The 23372-nt window shown below is 46.0% G+C and overlaps 1 protein-coding gene across 1 annotated transcript in view; it reads right to left on the bottom strand.

Annotated features, from left to right (window-relative positions):
* LOC119398786 (nose resistant to fluoxetine protein 6) overlaps positions 1 to 23078 on the bottom strand; it is a 61642-nt gene extending 38564 nt beyond the window's left edge. The window contains exons 1-3 of the mRNA XM_037665605.2: positions 22420 to 23078; positions 5161 to 5372; positions 18 to 129 (exon numbers count right to left, since the gene is read on the bottom strand). Coding sequence (XP_037521533.1) covers positions 18 to 129; positions 5161 to 5372; positions 22420 to 22726 — 631 coding nt within the window. The 5' untranslated portion in view covers positions 22727 to 23078. The remainder of the gene's footprint in view (positions 1 to 17; positions 130 to 5160; positions 5373 to 22419) is intronic.
* Positions 23079 to 23372: the final 294 nt, after the last annotated feature.

Raw genomic sequence — 23372 nt, 5'->3', positions numbered from 1 at the left:
TGAAAAGTCTAACTTACCCGCCCTCATAAGCGCTTCCATTTCTTGCTCATTGCATGCGTTCATCACGCAAATTCCAATGCGCACGAATGGTATGCGCCGCTCCTTAGCATGCTGCCTGAATCGTCCAATCTGAAAAGAACGATTTTTTCTTCTTGTCAAATGTACCTAAACGTTGACACTATTTGTAGTTTCAGCTGCCAAACTGAGGTCCGGATTCTGAAATATCTCATACGCTAGAATTGTTCGTTAAAAAAAACTTCAGCTAGTCCTGACGCATACAATTGGTGAAGGCTGCTGGTCAATGGAAAAAAAAAATACTTGCGAAACGAAAGCGTTATGAACTCGGCATCTGGCTGTTCAAGTGCGACGTCATATAAAGTATTTTCTTTCTCTGTATCCTTCTTCTCATATTTAGGCAGTTGCCACCCTGCCAAAATTCACGAAATTTTCGAGTTCAGTCAATGGCTCTTACAAAATGCAAAGAATTCAATCTTATGCATTAAAAAAATTTCAGAAACCTGAAACGACGTCGTGAGAGTCACTGACGTCACAGCTGCAATGTGGCATCGGGAAAACCGTATTTCATTCTAGCGACTTTTCTGGTTTAACAGCAAAAGACCTTGTCACGGTAAAAGTTTAGGCCTTCTGGGAAAATATTCGCTTAAATTGCTTCGGGTACCCTTCCTAGTTGGTTATGTGCAGGGTAATGCGAATATTTTAAGATCTTAAGAGAAATGAAAGTCATTGCTATTCGACTCAAACTCGTTTCAGGCGGGAAGTCACTATTCAGAATTGGCGAATATGCTGACTGACGAATATAATGGATAACAACAACCTATCTCTTCGTATTTCATTCTCTCGAGTCTACAGGAAGAAAGGACCGATGTGAATGGTGACTGCTCCGCCTTGCTGCGCGCTTTTCTGCAAGAGAAGAGTCTTGCTTGTTTAATTAGCAGTTGCACCAGCCTTCAAGCGAAGGCGTAGATCAAGCAGCCCGTCTGAATCATTTTCACTGATCTAGTGAAAACGCCTGGTCTTTAGGCATACTACAAACTTACTGCCTCCATTTGCGTGTTATTTCCTGATGCCATTCTGCCTGTTCATATCGTAGTAAAATGTCGGAAAGTCCGCGATGCATGTAGCCAATATTCACAATATCAACAAGCAAATCTATCATTCGGGCGATCACTCGCGATGCCTACTTTTGTACTTTAGAAATGCATTGTATATTTTTTCTCGACTGCCGTGATTTATTTCTCTGAGGCAGGACCTGTTTTAGCGAAGCGAGAGAAAACATCGATCGCGGGAACAAGTCACGCTTCCATCGGCAAAACAAAGAAAATATGGCAAAAAAAAGAGGTGCCCTTGAAAGACATAGGCAATTACGTAGCTTCAACGTTCTTTGTCAACAAATTTAAGACCTTTTGTGTAATGGTACGCGTGGCTACGCAGCCTGCTTTGAAAAACATAAACATCGCTGCAGCTTGTTTTGTAGGAAATGGCTTTTTTTTATTTGGGGGGGGGGGGATTACCATTACATAGATGGCGGTGACACCCAGTGAAAAAACAATGTTACGTGTGTGTGTGTTTGAAAACACGCTTAACTGAATGGTCGTCACAACATGGCAGGCTTCATCGTAAAGAGAGACAGTTACGGATCAGCGTTTTTCTCTTCACTCTTTTCCTACTTACAACCTCTTAGAGAGTCTTATACTTGATCATGAGAGCATGTGCTCAAGCACTTTCCCTTTGATTGACCTTCTGTAATAATGGCAACGACAGTTTCATGTAAGTGCGCGAAATAAATTAGAAGAAAAAATAAAATTTGTTTGGTTAACCAGATCATCACAGAAATGACTGATATAGCAACAGTGATAGCGTGCGCATGACCGGTGAATGAGCAGCGGCTGGGACCTTCCACCAATATTTAAAGGGGGACCCTCACGCTCCCTTGTCTGTAGATCACCGCACACACCCTCACACACACAAGGAAAAGCGCGCGTGCGCGCGCGCGCTTCGGTACATGGTTGCGTACGTGCATATAGACCCACAGAACGGCCATGTAGGCTGCCCCCCCCCCCCCCCCCCCCGGATCAAACTTAGGCCTTTCCTCAACAAAAGTGACATTATGCAATGGTATAGATAGGCCTATCTGCAGTATGCCTATTCTACATGTTTACAGTACTGCTCATAGGCATGTCGTTAATGTATCGTGCATATGAATCTAAAGTCTACTTCAGGCCCTTCACTTGTACGGTAAAACTGATCTGTTAATTTGTGCACAGTGCACAGGAGAGAGTAGCGTAGACATATACATGCTGGCACATGCTGCCTGAAAAAACGCGAAGTCAAGGCGATGGCAAGTGCCTGCCGACGTCACTAAGAAGGCGCCGATTTCTCTTCAGCGGGTTGTTGGAGCATCTCTGTTTTTCATCTCACGGTGCGCTTTACCGTGTTTTGCAGCATGTTGGTGTACATATTACGGCAGCGTTCCTTAGCAATGTCATCACAAACTTTCTATGTGGGACCCCAAGGTTGGCCTTAATCCTGAATATTGTGATACAATCTCAGAAATTCCGTCGAGATAGCGCCGGAACGTCACTGTGACGTGAGCAATAGCATAGAGAAAGCCTACGATGTCATTGACTTCTCGCAAAAGGAGCGATTTTATTAGAAACGCCGGTAAAAATATTGGATGTAAAGCGGGCAGATTCAAGGTGCTCCTTGTCAGGCGATAATTTCCCTTGCATTCGCACAATGGTTATCTACGTATAACATCAAAATAAACCACTTTTATGGAAAAAAATACATCAACAACTCTACAAACATGTCAAGACGAACCTATTTTGAGCACGACTTCTTTAATTCGCCTTCTGTACTGTTCATTCATTCATGTGAGTTGCTGCAGTGGCAAAATGCGAGGATTAAATTATATAAAACCTGTGGTCTCCACATAAACGTAGATATTATGAGAAAGACATGAATTAGTTTGTCCATTACCATCATTCACAGAAGCCACGGTCCTTTTTTACGCCTTTGAGTGCGTTCGCTCATCTACACAGCTTGGATCCTAATCTCCAGCTCCGTCTTCCGTCAGCATCATCTCGAGTTGAGGAGACGCTTCTGTGCCGCCTGTGGCTTCACGTGGCCTCCACGAATGCCTACTCATTTCGGATTGGAATGGCCAACAACCCTACATGCGCTAACTACAGCTGCGAAGAAACGATTGGCCATCTTCTGTGGGAGTGTCCCGTTTCAGTGCGCCCAGAAAGGAACTTTCTCATACGTTAGACGACCGGAAAGTCGCGGGATCGAATCCAAGCCGCGGCGGCCGCATTTCGATGGAGGCGAGATTTGAGGTCTGTGTACTTAGATTTAGGCGCACGTAAAAGAACCCCACGTGGTCGAAATTTCCGGAACCCTCCACTACGGCGTCCCTCATAACCATATCGTGGTTTTGGGACGTGAATCCCCAACAGTTATTATTATATTATTATTCCAATACGTTATTCAGGCTTGATTAATCGCCCTTCGTTGGAATAAAGGCTCCTTGGATACTGGCCGAGTCTGTCCTCAGCAGACTTGCGCACGTTACCGAAAATAAGTAACCGATTACAATTACTTTCTTTATATTGTAATTGATTACAGCGATCAATTACAGCTCCAGAAAAGTAACTGAGCAATTACAGAAATGTAATCGATTACTTTTGCGTTACTTTCCTCCAAAATTTTATTGCCGTAACACAATAATGCAAGTTTACTCAAACTACAACGAACTACTGTGGCTTGCATGGTAGAAAGAAGGCTGGAGGCTTGCGCGAAGGCTGGGAGGCTTACTGTGGCTTCTGTGATATGGTGTTATACGTTGTTAACTTTCAACAAGAGTTCTTTTTCAAAGTTGTCCTTGCTGATTCTTCCACGTCTCCTCGTCAAGAGGTCAGCTGCTACACTGAACACTCTCTCAATGCATGCACTGGAGGTAAGGTTATCTTTATGTAGGAACACCTTGCGCACCAGCTCGTAGTTGCGCAATGTTTCGATGCTAGTGTCCATGTCCTCTATAAAGCGTCGCGCTTCGCTGTTGCTGGCGATTGGGTAAGGCGTTACAGGTAAGGCCACAGAAAAGTTGAAAAAAATAGGCTCTGAGGGACCCCCGCCTGACAGGACGGGAGTCCCTACACAGCGGTCGCATATTTTTCGGGACGAGAACTGCCGTAGAAGACTGCTTGCAACTTGATTAAAAAAAAAGTAATTGATTACAGGTAACCAATTACAAGAAAATGCAATTGAATTACCCAGAACGTTACAGTTTCGAAAAAGTAATCGATTATATTACAAAATTACGAAAAAATGTAATTGATTACAAGTAATCGATTACTTGTAACGCACGGGGTACAGCTCTGGTCCTCAGCACAGAAGGTGTTGGAATCGTCGTTGCGCTTTTTAAGGACAACCGGACAGTGTTGTAATGTACTTTCTTTTATTGCGATAGCAATTATATGGACAGTCTCGGCTGAATTTTGCCTTCGCCACCGTCATGCACCGCATATGTATAGGTATGTATATATATATAAAAGCCCCAAAGAAAATAATTCAGAAAAATGCTTCCGAAGCGTGGAACCGAACCAGGGACCTCTTGCTCCGCAGCGAGTGGCGCTAACCACTACGCCACGAAACGCAGATCCTCCACGTAGCTAACGGCGAGCGTTATATACACACCCTTTACCGCTGGACGGACTCAGAGACGCTAGGCGCTTATAAGCGTTTCTTCATTACCAGCGAGATGGCGCTAGGAGCGCGACGAGCGGAATTAAAAGTCGAACCAGATTACTTCGATCGAACCAGATTACTTCCGATCGATGACCGAGTGGTATGCTCAGATAAAGTTAAGTTTTGTGAAGTACGTTAGAATGTGGTCTTTTGTTTAGAATAGCATAGCGCAAAAGGCCTCGGATCACGCTTGCCTGGCGCAGATTTTATTTTATTGTTCACCAATTAAGTCTACGGCACTTCAGAACTATCTACAGAAAAGAGGAAACAGCCATACGGGACCTTCACGAATAAGTGATGATTTGGAAATTGAAATTGGAGTAACGTTGTCACCTCGATGCAACGGTAAGGCGTAATAGAAAACAAAAACGTACTCAAACATCACGTTACCCTAGGGTGCCTGAGAGCCACAGCCGCCATGATTCGGTCGTCCAGGTCGCTCCTGTTCCCCGCGTAAAGTTGCAGGTTGCAGTACTGTCCGCGTACCGTCTCATGCCCGTAGTTATTCAACACCACGGTTTCGACGCACTCGTCGAAGGCACCCAGGTCCGTTCGTGAAACCTGGAGGGCACCAGTGGGGTACTTGCCCGTCGAATCCAACACTGCGTGGAAGGTGATCGACGTTGTATAATTTGCTGCTGCACGGACAAGGACGGATGCTACAAGACAATTTTGTTTGTTTGTTCGCGCAATGACACAACTTTCCTTTAGCTCAACATGCTAATATCGATAGATAGTTGCCGTAAGCAGGTTGGATTCTCTTTTACACGTCCAAGCGGCCTTACAGGCTCTCTCAAAGGAATGAAACACAGCTATACCGCCTGTGGCTTGGTGTGGTATTTACGAAGGCATATTGTTTCCAATTACACATGGCAGGTACATCAGTGTGTGACACACGTCAGTCTGAAGGAACTGTAAAATACCCACTGTGCACTTCTCTATACCTTGTCCAGCGCATCTATTTACTGACCGTATTAAGCCTACTGGGCTCTCGCAGGACGTTTTTTGAGGCGAAGGTTCTTGGGCTTTGATCGCATCCGTCTATGGCGCAGAAAGTTATTCGTTACCCACCGTAGTTTCTGAGAAATACCGGCCTCGGTGATCGATTGGTAGCCCTTCTGTGCGTCCTTCTACACCCGTGCGGTGCTCTCCCTCTCTCTCACTTCCATTTTCTGGTCGTCCTTATACTATTCCCAGTGTAAGGTAGCTAACCGGACGCTCGTCTGGTTGCCCTCCTTCCCTGCTCATTCTGTCTATTCTACCTAAAAAACCACAAAAGCAATGAGATTAAGGGTTGCTTTGCACTGAATACTATACTTTAAGACGTTAGAAAGAAGTGACAAGCATAGGTGTTCGCAGGGGTCTCCATTTGGGAAGGCCAAGGTAGAGAGCAGACTCCCCCCCCCCTCACTCTCGTTGGTCGAGTCTGAAAGAAAACGAGGTCCCCATTGGATGCATAAACGAAAATGAAGCGATGACGAGCTTCTCACAAAGGCCTGCCATTGGTCCTTGGCTTTCCGCGGTAAAGGTGGGAAGAAAACAGTTATTTGAATTATCGTAAAAAGACATGCGTAGCTCTAACCCTGTACATTCAAGAATGACGTGAAAGGTCCGACTGAGCGAAGGTATAGGGCAGAATTGGCGCCCCCTTTAAATGATTGAGGGGTGGGGAGAGGAGAGGCATCAGACCCCCCCCCCCCCCTCCCGGGCGCGCGCCTGCGGTGACAAGAGCGATGTTGTGCCGAAGAATATTCGCGGCAAATTGAAGGCTGTTTCTTTTGCGCAACAACATGATTACAGCGCCAAGCCAATGTTGACCACGATGGCCATTAGCAGACTACGAGGGCCAACCGGTAATACCACTGGCCGGCGCCCAGGCACTAATGTGGTGAATGCTACAGATGAAAGCCGATTCGTGGGGTAGCGACAACTCTCTCTGTCGAATGCCTTGAGATCGGTATTACCAGCTACAAATGGCAGATCCGATCGACTGATAGTCGGTTTAGTGCAAGGAGAAGCAATAGGTGAGTTCTGGGCGTTCAAGATAACTTCAAAAGCAACGCAGCTTTGTAGAATGGGGATGGATCTACATACACACCAACTTGGTCCTTCAGGATGGAAGCATGTTCCTTCTAGAAGGCGAGCTCTGTAAAGAATGTGATTAAAGAGAGACGCGCAACATTTAATATTGAAGCGAAAAGTTTAAACGGCTCATTGAACGAGAAAGCCGGAGTTCACCCCGCACACCGATGCCCAATTTCCCATTGGCCGCGACGCCACACTTTCACAAAGCTGAGTGAGGGAGAGGGAACACTTTCAGGCGCAACAAGTGCCGCGTGAGGGCAGTGGGCATCGTCATTAAGCCCCGTCACTCTCGCAAGCCTGCGTTATCAGCGTGTTCCAGGTCTACGCAAGTTCTTGCTTGCACTCTAGTTTGCTATCAGTAATCACTATAAAAATGAATGTATAAAAGCAGAAAAAATTTACAGTACCTTTAACGAACGCTAAGGAGAGCATAGGTGACAGCACCTGGTCTCACGAGAAATCCATTAAACTACATTTGATGCCCTGTTAATTCACTTCGTCACTTCACTCTCCTTTCATTCACATTAACATTTTCATTCATTTCAATTCATGAATTCATTTTAACAGTTTAACGTGTTTGACATTTGATTCATTCCTACTTCCCCTTTCATTCACTTTTAATGAACTTTAATGCACGTGTATGTCAGCTTAATTAACAGCTTATTGCCTTTTCATTTACCTTATGACTAATTATTACTTCTAATCAATTGCATACCCTTACTACATTAAGGTGTTACGTGAGGAGAGAGGGCATCGCCGCTACGGCCTGTCGCACTCGCTTTCGCTCTCGCAAGCCTGTATTATCCGCGCGTTACTTTTCCGCGCAAGCTGTCGCTTGCGTTCTATTTTAGCCTCGGTGTTTTCTTTGACTACTAATCCGTCAATTTTACTGTTTATCACTCTTATTATGCTGGCTGCACACTCCAGAAATCAGCTGGAGGTTTCTACGGCTGTGGCGGTGCAAGCTGCAGCCTGCGTGATCGCGCAAGCCTCGGCAACGGCGGCTGCGTTCGAGCGAGGCCCCCTACGTACGGGCGAAGGGAATGAGGACTCACCTGTGCAGCTTAACTGTCTTTGATTCATCAATAGTGAGAAACAATGATGGAAGGCTGGGTTTTTCTTTTCTTTCTTCTTTTTTTTTGCAGTACAATCCTACATGGCATTTGATAGCACATATAGAGCGCAGATTATATACTCTGTATAGATCAGCTGCGATCGCTCTGTGAAACTGTATGAAGTGCAACAAAAAATAAGGTCACTTGGCAGCTCTGAAAGTGTCGCTTACTTAACATATGGGCTCTACAGTGGCGTAGCTAGGCATTCCTTTTCTTCAGTGGGGGCACGGACTTTCAATGCGAAGCGACGGATAAGCAGGTGCACATAAATTCCGAGAACGGCATGTGCCCCGGGTATTCTAGCCCCTATTGCTTTCTCGTCGTGGACCCCTAGCGTGACCTCAGTCACGAGGTTGCTCTACATTGAGAAGGATTGCTAGCCCGTGAATCCACTTGTGTAGCCCGAATTCGCCATTTAAACTTTCATTTAGATATAGTTCGATTGCGTTTGACCGAAAGTATGAAAAGAGGGTAACCCTGAGTATGGCTCTGGCGCCTTGGGCTAACTTCTACAGGGTTTTTTTTTTAATAATTCTTTCCCATCTTTCTGGATCAAAGTATCCTGAATATTGGAGCAACCAGGTGACAAAATTCTTCCAAAACTATTAATAGACAAGCTTCTCTTGTTTCTTAACAATTGCAAACTTTTAGTTCTATAGTAATTGTTGCATGAGTAAAAATCTCTCTCTCTTTTCTTTCTTCTGACTGCGAGTAAACGTCTGCTTGACTTTACTCGTTGTACGCGGTTGCTGCTATATTTTGTAACTTTATGCTTAAATTTAACGAAATGTTATCACGTTTAATGCATCACGCGCCAGAAGAGTTATCATATATTCTTCCATTTCAATGCTCCAAAAGTAATCGAATGACTAATCAGTGTGTAGCATGTGTTGTAAACGGTACCTATATTTTTTTAAGGGAACCAAAAGACACGATCACGAAAAATTCGTATCTCAGTGTTTTTCTTTTATCGGACAGCTGGCACCACAACAACTGTACTACGAATCCTCATTTTTTTTCTAGAGCGCAACAATCAAAACAATCAAGTGATGACGTTACATTTTAATACGTTTTAGGTTAAAACAGGCACCAACTGCAACGCGGCTTCTGACGTGAAGCTGGATAATAGGCGTGTCGATGATACTTGACGTGGCGTTCTCGTGGTGCAGGATACCCACCAACGCGTGCACACTATAGCCATGTTGATGAAGACCGAGCTCAATTGCACGGCGCTCGACGTGGCAGATGGGGAAAGCGAATCCCCAGGAGTTTTCCAAGAGAACCGATTTGACAGCTTTCGTCAGCACGGTCAGTGTATACGAACTTGAACCATGCACTGCATTTGCTGTCTGGCCCACCTATATAGTTGCTGGTAGTAGCATGAACGTGACACAATACCTTTAGCTTGAGTCACGTGAACAGCCTCGTAATTCACGTCCGCAACTGCGCTGTTTCTCCTAACGCACGTTGTCGACGAGAACGAAAAAAGTGCTGTCATAATTCGTGGCGAAAAATTATTCTCCGTGACAACTTACCCATTGTATACTGTGATTGGGGAGTCGACAAGTATCTAAAAAAAAAGAGTGGGACAGAAATCGTCGGCGTCAGTAGGGTTTTCGATTGTGTAACTCTGAAATCAACCCGGACCCACTAACGCGCACTACTCGCGTAAAAATTATTTCCTTTGAACGATTACTAACATTGCGGCACGCTTGAAAAGCAAAATGATTTAGCGCTATTAAGATGGCAAACCAGTAGCCAGGCGCAACCACGCGGCAGAGTTAGTAGGCGCGCTGCCAGCAAAGTCCGGCGCCGCGTTGCGTGACGCATAAGTGGCCTGACGAGTTGACGAGCTGTCCGCTATCGGTCTGTACAACAGGCGAGAAAACCAAATTCGCTACTGTGTTTTCAAGCATAGAGAAATTCGTTCATTGCAAGCTGGAACTGAATGCAATTCCACCGCTTTTCCTCTCTTTCAATTCTTCCGATTACTCATCTTATGCACGCACGCGCAAAAAAGGAAACCGTAATGCACGATTACTCGAGAAAGCAATGGTTAAATAAAAATCCCGCAGCAATATTTATGGGCAAGAGATACAACAGAACGCGATGTGCACATGTGTTGCACTGGCCTTGACGGGACGACACGCGACTACTTGCTTCATGGGCACTCGGTTAGAGCGGAGGAATGTGCTTTTCTACCGACAGCGTAGCTAGAAAGAGAACGTCCTTCTCATTTTATAGCACTGTACTGTCTCTGTGCCTAACGCTCCTCGAGCTTTGGAGGTTTCTTTTGCGCAAATTTCTGCAATTTTTAATGATATTGCGAGAGCGTATCACGGAGAGCGAGAAAAAAATTTTGACAGATCCCCCGCGTTGTGGTAATCGGTTTCATGCGAAGCAGTCAGCGAGTACTGCAATGCTGTATTTTATGCCTTTGAGCCAAGCGTTACGAGGCAGATCGACGTGTTTTAAATGCGAAGTATTTCTTAGCGAACTTCTGCGAGTTTGAGCGTATCTATCTATCTATCTATCTATCTATCTATCTATCTATCTATCTATCTATCTATCTATCTATCTATCTATCTATCTATCTATCTATCTATCTATCTATCTATCTATCTATCTATCTATCTAGCCGCCTACGACTTTGGGCTCTCCTGGACGTTTCGTTAATAGGATATACACCAAAATTGGTATGGCGTAACGTGACTTTATGACGAACATAAATGAAATCATGATATCCATGTCATGAACGACATGATTTGCATGCAACTGTTTTGGTGGTCTTGCGGCCGTTTCGTTAGTTTGATATATACCAAAATTGGTATCGTGCGACGTGACTGTGTGACGAACACAAATAACAGGTGGTAACATGAAAATCATGACACGCATGTCATGCACAGTATGACTTACGTGCCACGCTCATGGCGCGCTGGCGGCCGTTTCGCTAGCTTGATATACACCAAAATTGATATCTCGCGACGTTACTGTGTGACGAACATAAATAACAGGAGTTAGCATGAAAATCATGACACGCATGTCATGTACAGCATGACTTACTGCCACGCTCATGGTGCGCTGGCGGCCGTTTCGCTAGTTTAATATACACCAAAATTGGTATGTCGCGACGTAACTGTGTGATGAAGACAAATAAAAGGTGGTAACATGAAAATCATGACATGCATGTCATGCACAACATTACTTAAGTGCCACACTCATGGAGCGCTGGCGGCCGTTTCGCTAGCTTGATATACACCAAAATTGGTATCGCGCGACGTGACTGTATGACGAACACAAATAACAGGAGTTAAGATGAAAATCGTCACACGCGTGTCATGCACAGCATGACTTATATGTCACGCTCAGGGCGCGCAGGCGGCCGTTTCGCTAGCTTGATATACACCAAAATTGGTATCTCGTGACGTGACTGTCTGACGAACATAAATAACAGGTGGTAACACGAAAATCATGAAATGCATGTCATGTAGGGTATGGTATAGATACCACGCTCATGGTGCACTCCCGGCCATTTTGTTTACCTAAATTGGTATGGCATGACAAGCGTGCGTGACGAACATAAGTAGGTCACGCATCGCATATATGTAGCGGAATATATGTTTCATTAGCATGGCATATACCAGATTATACACGCATGCATGTATGACAATCTCGCGATATATAGCGAACTAGATGTCACGACATGAATGACTTCATAAGCCTCAATGACAAACAAGACGATGTATGCAGCTCTTTGCTGGCTGCTTCGCATTACCTCGATTCCCACACTGCGTGGGATCTGCCGATTTTTTGTAAGTGTAGTAGCTGTGTGCACACCGTGGGCTTACCAGGTACGCCGACAACATTAGCGTTTAAGGGGTAACTTATGATGCGACGTAACGTCAGCCCTCATGTTAGATTACATACGTGAGTATTATCGAAACTAAGTGCACATTATGGCGCAATCATGTGAATATCGTACGTAAATTTTGTTAATGTATTCCTCCGGGGTCGAACAGTGCATTCAATATAGCTTGCTGGATCATAGGAATACAAATGTAATGTTTATTAGACTGCTGTAAAAGCGGAGTCAACACTGGAACCACAGACGTTAATCTGATATGACGCCTGTATCGTAGGAGGACACATGTAGTGTTTATTGCCTTGTTGTAAGATTAGATAGCCATACAACCACAATTGACGTTGCACCGACATTACGCCTGCATAGGCTGTTTTTTCAAACCAGTTTATAGACCTGGCGTGGCTCTGTGGTAGAGTACCCAATTGCCACGCAGAATGCTTGGGTTCGTTTCCTGCTGGGATCCTAATTTTTATTCTTTCCTTTCGTCGGGTCAATGCCGCCAATGTCGTTTTTTCTTAATGATTTCGCATCTTAATTACCCATGTCTGTTCTCGCGGTTCCTAGGTGGATATAAACTGTACATCACCTCTGGCGCATACCCGTACACCGAGGTCCGTGGTAAACGGGTATGTGCCACACGTGTCTGGAGGAAAGGGTTCGAGGACGTACGCGACAGGATTTTCACGTTATTCATGTCATGACCCGACAGTCATATTCGTCCTATCTTCTTACCCTCCCATACCAATTTTGGTCTACACCAAGTTAAGGAGGCGATCATGAGAGCACCCAGACGTAGCCAGATAGATAGATAGATAGATAGATAGATAGATAGATAGATAGATAGATAGATAGATAGATAGATAGATAGATAGATAGATAGATAGATAGATAGATAGATAGATAGATAGATAGATAGATAGATGAAACGCTCAAAGTGCCAAAGGTTCGCTAAGAAATGCTTTGCATTTAAAAAAGAGAGGCAAAACTTACCTCCGCTCCACAAATTTATGGGCAAGTTAATAATCGGCTGATTATTAACTTGCTTACTTGTCAGGATATACGCACATTTCCGCAATATACAGCGTGAGTGGCCGTTCTAGAGGTTGAATATGACTGAAAATGTATGGCCGCCGACGAAGTCCAGCATAACAAGAAAGCATCTACACCTCACAATGTGTCACGAACTGTGCGAAATGAGATTAAAGAACCGTACTGACAGACTATAAAGGCTGGTTCACACCGGCGACTAGCAACGGTCGCGCGACCGTTTGCGACTGGCGGTTAAAAAGTTACTCAAAGCGACCGATGTTCACACCTGCGTGCGACCTATATGGGTCGCCACATAGAATTCACGTCTGCTCGTGTACAGCTCGCATTGCCGTTGCCCCGTAAAATAGGCTGACGTCCTGTTCCTGCACATCTGATTGGTTCAGAGGTTTGCGACTGCAGTCGCGCGACTGAAAAATCGAGCAGTGAGCGACTGAGCCAAAGCAGTCGCTTTGCGACTGCTTTGGCTCAGTCGCGCGACCGTTGCTAGTCGCCGGTGTGAACGAGCCTTAAGAATGGTCCTAGTTCGAGCACTCTTTTGAGCCGCTTGCTGAGGCCCCTCACAGGCTAAGTGAGGCTGCGCAGAACTTCTTGCTGGGCTAGTTGGTGCATAACTTCGATAAACACCTAGACACCTAAGCACCCCCAGCAGAAAGAAGAAGAAGAAGCACAAGACTTCCATTTCTTGTGCTTATTCTTTCTGCTGGTGGTGCGTAGGCGTCTAGGTTTTTCTCGAACTTATGTGAGGCTTTCCTTCGTATACTGAATGATCGGATAAATCACCATCTCCCCTTTTCTGCAAAAAGAAGAATACGAAGTAAATAACAGCCATATATAAGGCAGAAAGTGCAGAGGGAGTGTCTAAATATAGCAGAATAACCTAGCCGAGGAGGTTTGCACTGGACTGCTCATTGTGCACATGCGTGTCCTCTCCATCATTCTGCCGACACGCTCAGTCATATACCCCTGGCCGGCTCTATACGGCAGACGCTAACACAATTTTATCGTCAAATTAGACGTGTGCACATTTCATGCTACGGTGCGTCACCTTAGCCAAAGCTTCCTTACAGTGAGAAGTGACATAGTTTTGCGCCGCAAGTGAAACCTCTTCCTGTTATTTTCACGAAGCTACTTGAAACATGCCCTCCCGAAGGCACACAAAAGAAATATAAGAAAAAATACATCAAAAAGTCACAGTTTCGCCGCAAGGGCGAAGCAATGAATGCGATAGCAAGAAACTAATGCTATACGAAGTGAGGCTCCCCAATGGATACTCTCAGTTTGAACAGCGCTCCTGTTGCAAAGGCGGCCGAAGCAGCGAAGGAAACTAGCGTGCTTCAAGTGTCGAGTTGTGACACGTGATAGTTCGCGCTCATCTTCTGTTTGTTCGTTTAGCGGCGTCCCCTGAGCTCGAGTGACTTTCGTATACGCTCCGTAACATGAGCGCGGACATCACGGTGAAAGCTCGAAACATCTATCTTCCCCTCACCACGAGAAGACCGCGCGAGCAGACAGCGGAAGGGCAAGGTTCCCCCTGCGCAAATATAAGAAGAAGCGAGCGAGCTCGCCGACGACTTTTAAATGCACCCGTCGCGCTCCTCGCGCCATCTCGCTGGTAATGAAGAAACGCTTATAAGCGCCTGCCGTCTCCGAGTCTTGCCAGCGGTAAAGGGTGTGTATATAACGCTCGGCGTTAGCTGGCTGAAGGGTCTGCGCTTTCTGGCGTAGTGGTTAGCGTCATGCGCTGCGGAACGAGAGGTCGCTGGTTCGATTCCGCGCTTCGGAAGCGTTGTTCTGAATTATTTTTCTTTGGGACTTTGACATATATATAAATACTTATACATATACGGTGCATGACGGCGGCGACGGCGACGGCAAAATCCAGCCGAGACTGTCCATATAATTGCTATCGCAATAAAAGGAGACTGGCGTTAACCATCACTGTCAATGCGATTAGCATAACAGGAACTCGATGACGCTCCATCAGCGTTGTGAGAAAAGCACCAAGCGTCGGAACGCGCTTTCTTGCACACGGTACATTCTTATAACGGCATTATATTACGCATGGTGAGGCGTGCGCTTGCTGCGTCGTGGTTAAGGTATCGGTATTCGGTGTTAGAGGCCCAGAGTTCAAATACCGCCATGAAGACATGTTTATTTAGTGTAATTATTTTTGCCCACGCTGACGTCACTCACGCGTGTGTTTGTGTGCAGGTGACATCATCAGCCAAGTACACCTCACATCCGAAACTTTTCGTTGGACATGGAATGTGACAATGCAATGAAACTTATCGGTGCACTGTCACCTTTGCAAGTGGACCCGCAGGCGTGCGCTGGATCCTCCATTAGGGGAGGCCATGTTTCACGACAGCGCTCCCCTGCTCCCCTCCCCGTGTGGGCCGAGTCCGAAAGAAAACGAGCTCCGCAATGGATGCAAAAATGAAAATGAAGCGATGACGTGCTTCTCACAGCGGCCTGCTTTTGGTCCCCTGCTTTCCGGGGTAAAGGTGGGAAGTGAACAGACCTTTGGATGCAACGTCAGGGGCCCGTCGTCGCCATTATCGTCAAAGATGATGCGCAGCCATAACCCTGAGCATGAGAAATGACGTGAAAGGTCCAACTGAGTATAGGCATGGGGCAGTGGCGTAGGCGGAAATTTTTTTCGGAGGGGGGTCATGCCCCTGATCCGACGTGGGGTTCGGGCAGCTAAGTGTGGTCGAGTGTCATTTTGTGCTCTGTGTACCATAGCAAAGAAAAACTTCTGGGGTCGGGGGGGCACGGGCCCGGTGTGCCCCCCTGGCTACGCCGCTGGTATGGGGCAGAATTGGCGCTCCCCTTTAGTTGACTAGGGGACTGGGGGGGGGGGGGGCACCCCTAGTCATTTAGGGGTGTCCCTCCGCCCCAATTTCTATTTACCCGTGATATTTACCCGTCATTTTAGTTACTTCCTATGTCTGTGCATGTACGCCTGCCTTTAAGCCCCTACAAACATTCTCAACATTCAGTTGCTCCACGGTACATAACGTTGCTTTTCTTTTCGTTTTCATCTTTTCTGTCTAAGAGAAGCCAGCGTTATCATGTAAGCTGAGCAGGAAGGATTGTAAAGGAAGGGAGGACGCCAAACAAAGCTTCAGACGCTCAGCTCTGCTTCTTCCGTCCCTCTCCTTTACGAAATGTGCTCTCTTCAATTTTTCCTTTTAAAAAATTCTGTAATTGTACGTTTCAAGACTACGGTATAACTACGAGGCATGCCGTAGCGAGAGGCTCCGGAATCATTTTTTGAACGCCTCTAACGTTGGTTGCCATGTGCATAAATCTAAGCACAAGCGTTTTTTTCTTCCGCATTTGGACTTCATCCATTTGCGGTCGCCGCTGCCGTGCGTGAAACCGTGACCACGGGATCCACATTATAAAGCCGGCGCCATTGAAAGCTGCTGCCGCGAGGTACCCATTTTCACTGCGGGTCACAGTTATATTACTTTCGGAAGGTTTGCAGCAAGCAAATGTCAAGTCCGGCAAATACATCGCCTTTCCATACCATTTCGTATCCCAAGCAGGTATGCACGTGATGAGAAATCGTTGGACAGTGAATGTCACTGGAGCCTCATCGTTTCAAGCCTCCATCTTCGCCCCGAACTTCTGTTTAAGCAGGTATACAAGTGGCACATAAGTTTTTGCTGTATTGCGTTCTTACATCGCTATAGACGGAGAGGAAACGAAGCTTTCAACTCCGACCTTCCCTCATTCTTTCTTGATTTTTTTTAAATTTCGTTTACTTATCGTTTATTATTTTTATTATTATTATTATTATTATTATCATTATTATTATTATTATTATTATTATTATTATTATTATTATTATTATTATTATTATTATTATTATCATATTTCCTTATTCTCTTCTTTTATTGAAGAGCGCTTACGCGTTTTCCCTTTTCCGCGTGACAATAATGTGCGACTTGATAAAGGGAGCCAGAATAGAGGGTTTAAAAAAGCATGCGAAGTACCCCACGAGCCTTTGCGTTTACCCTCATTCAGAGTACGCAGTCCATAACGAAGACGAGCTACTGCACAGAGGAGCGGTGCAGCAGCTGTCGTCCGCTCAGTTTCGCGGGTTTTAGTCATTTCGTGTGACTTCGTTTGACTATATATCACCGGATGCCTTGGTGTCAATATATGGCAGAATTCTCGTGGCACATGTCAAACACATTATTGCTTGTCACGCTGCAATGGGATTATAACGCCCGCGGACGCTTAACGCGACTAGTGATAATTACGCAAAGCGACGCGACACGAGGTGGGTTTTGTCATCAAAGCGATCGACCAAGACGACCGAAAGTAAACCCTTCGCCTATATAGCGTGGGTATGCCCCTTCAAAGGCGAGCGCAATCGGGAAACTTAGCCCAATCGCACATGTCATTCCATGCGAACGCGCTACTGCATTCCCCGTTCCCATTTTGCGATATGTGGTCTAAGCGGTAGTATAAATAGTATCAGTTTCTAAGAATTTGCGGTCAGTAAGGAACTCGGCCATCGTTGAAAGGATTATATTTCGTCTTCAAGACAGCTGCGCGGTGTAGATATATCCAAAACGTCATGAAGCCCGCACAGTATACGCGCTGCACATGACACTTGAATGACTCCTTATTATAAGTTGCATAGCGAGTCTTGTACAGTGATTGCATGCTTAAGATCGGCTTGCAAAACGAAGTGACACTGAAGGGGCGCAGGACTATAGTGAGGTTCTGCCCCTTTCCCCTCCTCAGATGAATAACAGCAAACTGCGGCCAAGTATAGTTAACCACCGTGCTTTTCCTGTCCTTCTTCCTTCCTTCTTTCCTTCTCTCTCTCTGGTACTTGCGTGTTCCTTGGGTTTCCGCAGTGTTCCGCGCCGACTTCGTCTTTACCGCATCCGAATGTGCGACCATTGTGTCACTGTTGAGAGCCAAGTTCAGTGAGTTCGTGAATACATGCATGTTTCGGCTTTAAAAAAGCAGTAATGGTGCATTTTTTTAGCTAACAATCAAGTTACACAGGATCTACTGCGTCATTATACCCGGGGAAGTTTGCTGAATGGCACGAAAAAAAAAAAAAGCCGGCAGATCCCACGCATTGTGGGAATCGATGTAATGCGAATCAGCCAGCAAAGAGCTGCATACATCGTCTTGTATGTCGTTTAGCAAAATGCGTGTCATGGTTTTCATGTTAACTCCTATTATTTATGTTCGTCACACAGTAACATCGCGCATTACCAACTTCGGGGTAGATCAAGCTAGCGAAACGGCCGCCAGAGCACCATGAGCCTGGCACGTAAGTCATGCTGTACATGACATGTGTGTCATGACTTTCGTGTTAACTCGTGTTATTTATGTTCGTCACACAGTCACGCCGCAAGATACCAATTTCGGTGTATATCGAGCTAGCGAAACGGCCGCCAGCGCACCATGAGCGTGGCACGTAAGTCATGCTGTACATGACATCTGTGTCATGATTTTCATGTTAACTCGTGTTTTTATGTTCGTCACACAGTCACGTCGCAAGATACCAATTTCGGGGTAGATCAAGCTAGCGAAACGGCCGCCGGCGCCCCATGAGCGTGGCACGTAAGTCATGCTGTACATGACATGCGTGTCATGATTTTCATGTTAACTCGTGTTTTTATGTTCGTCACACTGTCACGTCGCGCAATACCATTTTCGGGGTAGATCAAGCTAGCGAAACGGCCGCCAGCGCCCCATGAGCGTGGCACGTAAGTCATGCTGTACATGACATGCGTGTCATGATATTCGTGTTAACTCGTGTTTTTATGTTCGTCACACAGTCACGTCGCGCAATACCATTTTCGGGGTAGATCAAGCTAGCGAAACGGCCGCCAGCGCCCCATGAGCGTGGCACGTAAGTCATGCTGTATATGACATGCGTGTCATGATTTTCGTGTTAACTCGTGTGATTTATGTTCGTCACACAGTCACGTCGCGCAATACCAATTTCGGGGTAGATCAAGCTAGCGAAACGGCCACCGGCGCCCCATGAGCGTGGCACGTAAGTCATGCTGTACATGACATGCGTGTCATGATTTTCATGTTAACTCGTGTTTTTATGTTCGTCATACTGTCACGTCGCGCAATACCATTTTCGGGGTAGATCAAGCTAGCGACGGCCGCCAGCGCCCCATGAGCGTGGCACGTAAGTCATGCTGTACATGACATGCGTGTCATGATATTCGTGTTAACTCGTGTTATTTATGTTCGTCACACAGTCACGTTGCGCAATACCAATTTCGGGGTAGATCAAGCTAGCGAAGCGACTGCCAGCGCCCCATGAGCGTGGCACGTAAGTCATGCTGTACATGACATGTGTGTCATGATTTTCGTGTTAACTCGTGTTATTTATGTTCGTCACACTGTCACGTCGCGCAATACCAATTTCGGGGTAGATCAAGCTAGCGAAACGGCCGCCAGCGCCCCATGAGCGTGGCACGTAAGTCATGCTGTACATGACATGCGTGTCATGATTTTCACGTTAACTCGTATTATTTATGTTCGTTACACAGTGACGTCGCAAGACACCAATTTTGGTGTATATCAAGCTAGCGAAACGGCCGCCAGCACACCATGAGCGTGGCATTTAAATCATGCTGTACATGATATGCGTGTCATGATTTTCATGTTATGACTTGTCATTTATGTTCGTCATACAGTCATGTTACACCATACCAACTTTGGTGTACATTCGATTTACCAAGCGACCAGGAGAGCACAAAGTCGTAGGCCGCTAGATAGATAGATAGATAGATAGATAGATAGATAGATAGATAGATAGATAGATAGATAGATAGATAGATAGATAGATAGATAGATAGATAGATAGATAGATAGATAGATAGATAGATAGATAGATAGATAGATAGATAGATAGATAGATAGATACGCTCAAAGTCGCAGAAGTTCGCTAAGAAATGCTTCACATTTAAAACCTTCTCAAACAAAGTGCACTCTCGCGTAAGAGAAAGCTACAACCAGCCAATATTCCATCGTCGTCTGTTGCGAGACGTTACGCACCTTGGTAGCTCGGCAATTATTTATTAAGCTCTCACGCTGCATTCTAAATCTAAGTGCACCCATGTACTTAAATTTAGGAGCACGTCAAGGAACCCCACGTTGTCTAAATTAACCCTGAGACCTCCATTACGGCCTGTCTCATAATCGTATCGTCGTTTTGGCTCGTAACGCTGTAGAATGATCTTTATTTATTTATTTATTATTATTTTTTGCGATACGTAGCGCCAGGTACCACCAAAGCAAATGGTCCGCACATGATCCAACTTTCCGTTTCACTCGGGCGATGGGGATATTTCCGCGTGCCCAATATCGTTATGAATGTCTGCACAAAAGTATTTGGCTTTTACTGCTCGGTGAAATATAGCGCATCCGGTATGAAAAAAAATGGGGCATCTATGCACTAATGGTGCGAAGACTGAGGAAAGAGTGGAGGCGGTGGCCTTAACTATCATGTCTGCAAGCTCCAACTCGCCTCCCTCCTCCACTCGCCTCCGCTAAACTACCTTCCCTCCTCCTCATCCTCACATCCCTTCTCCTCACCCTCAATTTCCTTTCCCGGCCCCTCGCCATACTTACTCTGCATTATGCAAAAAGAAGACAGCGCCGTCGCTCATGACAATCGCTGTGCTATCCTTTACCCTTTCTCTCCCTCCTTTCCCTCATAATCACCCTCACATCACTCCTCCTCCTCCTCCTCCTCCTGATCCTCACTTCCCTTACGCCCCCCCCCCCCCCCCGATATACTATGTTATACATGGCTATGCTATGTTCTACCCTCTCCCCTCCTCCTTTCCCTCCTCCTCACCTGCACTTCGCTTTCCCACCCCCTTGCTATCCTACACTATGCTTTACTATTAGCTTCGCTCTCCCCCGCTTCGCCAGTTTTGCGCGGTCGACAAACAGCGCTACACCAAGCTTAAACAGCTCCGCTGTTAAAAATCTTTCGCGGGATCGACTCCCGTCCTCGGCGGCCGCATTTCCGATGGCCGCGCAAATGCTTGCGGCCCATGTGCGTAGATTTACACGCACGTTAAAGAACCCCAGGTGGTCGAAATTTCCGGAGCCCTCCACCACGGCGTACTTCGTAATCAAAACCCAACAATTATTATTATTATTATTATTATTATTATTATTATTATTATTATTATTATTATTATTATTATTATTATTATTATTATTATTATTATTGTGTTAAAAGTCTTGTATTGATTTCTTTCCCCGGAAGAAAGTTGCGGTTAGTTGAGCTCTTCGTATGGGTAAAGTAAGCGTGCGAGATCCGCAAGAATGCCACGCGAATGGCGAAGCGATAGTTTTAAGTGCTTGAAATATTAATTGGTTTTATGTGCGAAACCAAAGATACTATACGCCATAGTTGAGGATTCCATGTAATTCTAAACACGTGGGGTTCTTGACGTGCACAGTACACCGGCGTTGTACATTCCGCCTGCATTTGAACGTGGTCTCAGCATCCTGGATCGAACCCGTGACCTCGAGCTCAACAGTGCGGTGCCAAAACCACTGAGCTACCACAGTGGACGCGGCCTCATTGTTCCTGTCCCAGCACAGCTCTCACGTGAGTGTGTGTTTCGTATCGGCCGAACGTATATGAAAAGACCGCAAGGGAAAGCGCCACCGAGGCGAGGGCCTCCACCTCTGACCATAAAGGGCGAGGATGCATCACCATCGACCGCCACAGCATCATCCTCACCCTTTGCGCATTCTTTTGATGGCGAAAATTGTGACAGGGTTTTCAAAGAGCTGCCAAACTCTTTTTGTACCTATCTCGCGTGGCCCGCCCACTACACCAGACGGGTCACCTTGGCAAGACTGCGACGTCTGTATGGTTGTTTTCAACCGATCACCATACGTTACAGCTTATTCAAATTATGTATGCATGCAACAGCGTTAACTTGATTGAGGCACGTCTAAGGGCACTGACATGACTGAGTGAAACCCCTCTCAGGCACGCGGACCCTTAGCAGTTATCGCGCACGTGTGCAGCTCTTACAAAATACACTTGCAATAGACTTGTTGAAGAAGTAACTGTCTATATGCTCTTCAGTACGCTCATCACACTGAAGCTTTTGAAGTAAACCCGGATGACTATAAATGCATGTTTGCTCATTAGTAGGTTAAGCTCTTGATGAAAATAGTTGGCGTTTCGCAAGAGGATCTCTAGCAATATTGCGGCCGTTTGGTACGTGTAGCGCACGCTTGTTTTTCTTTTTTTTTTCGTTCAGCATAGACACACAGCACAGGCTAGTTGAAAAATCCTGCAAGTTACAACGTAAATATTATGCTCATAATCTCAATACGTGTTGTTTCTTGAACACCGAAACTCGCGACCCTGCTCTCTCGAACACGTACGACGGCAAGCCTTAATTATTCACACCCTCATGTCCAGGCCGCATGGCAAAAAGAGCATGAAGCCTTAATCGCGGAAGAAGACCACGACCAATACGGCGCGCAAGCACTCACGTCGTAGAACCCACGGTTCCAGGTTGCGAACTCCGCGCACAAGCTTGAGGAGTCCAAGACTGCATTCGACCGAGATGTTTGCTGCCAGGACCTTGCGCATGACGTCGCGCGGGGCCCGATCCATGGCCTTTGCGATCCATTCCTTGAGCGTATCCAAATACTTAACTTCGGGCTCTTCGGTAGATGCAGCGAAAGGACTCCCTTCAGTCTTGCCGTCGCACAACGTCGCACAGGAGCCCACCAGCAGTGCGAGTGCTAGAGGCAGCGCGACGCCTGTTGATGCATCCGCTCTCCGGAACCAAACCATCGTGGTGTCCAACCTCGTAGCAGTTCTAATTTCGAGAACTACGGTAAAGTTATTGACTGAACCAATTCGCTACCCTTGTACTGTGCGTACGTTGAAGTTCTTCTTTTCTTTTCGTTACTTCAATTTCATGTTGACCAGATTGTTGGTTGATCCGGGGCCGATTGACACACGTCTCGCAGGCGGCACGCGTATGTCTAAATTCGCCTTACCACGACTTCGCTACACACGGTCGGTTTCCAGAGGAAAGGGATTCGCAAAAGGCGAGGGCAGAAGTTTGGCCTTCCCTCCCGACTATCGGGCTCATCGTCAACACGTTCGGGCAACGTGATCCGCTGCCAAAGCGACAGGAGAGAAAGCTGTGTGGACAAGCTGAAAGTATCGCTCTTTTCTCTTATTCTCTTTCAGCGGCGTCTTGTGAAACTGGTAATTATTGTGCCTGTTTTAGATGCGCGCAATTCGTCGAGCCAGCCACCGACTGTCACTGACGCTAAATTTCGGTCGCTCGCGAATAACTTGCCGAATATGCAGCTGAACTGCATGAGTAAATTACATCATGAAACATGTAGTGACTGAAACCTCGTTTACATGCGAGGTCGTTCTGAAAAAAAAAAAAAAGACCTTGTCCACTGCACACGTAACTGCATGG

Source organism: Rhipicephalus sanguineus, chromosome 1 (genome assembly GCF_013339695.2).
Source record: "Rhipicephalus sanguineus isolate Rsan-2018 chromosome 1, BIME_Rsan_1.4, whole genome shotgun sequence".
Lineage (NCBI taxonomy): Eukaryota > Metazoa > Arthropoda > Arachnida > Ixodida > Ixodidae > Rhipicephalus > Rhipicephalus sanguineus.
Note: the sequence above shows the minus strand (reverse complement) of the source record. Positions and strands in the feature narration are given on the sequence as shown.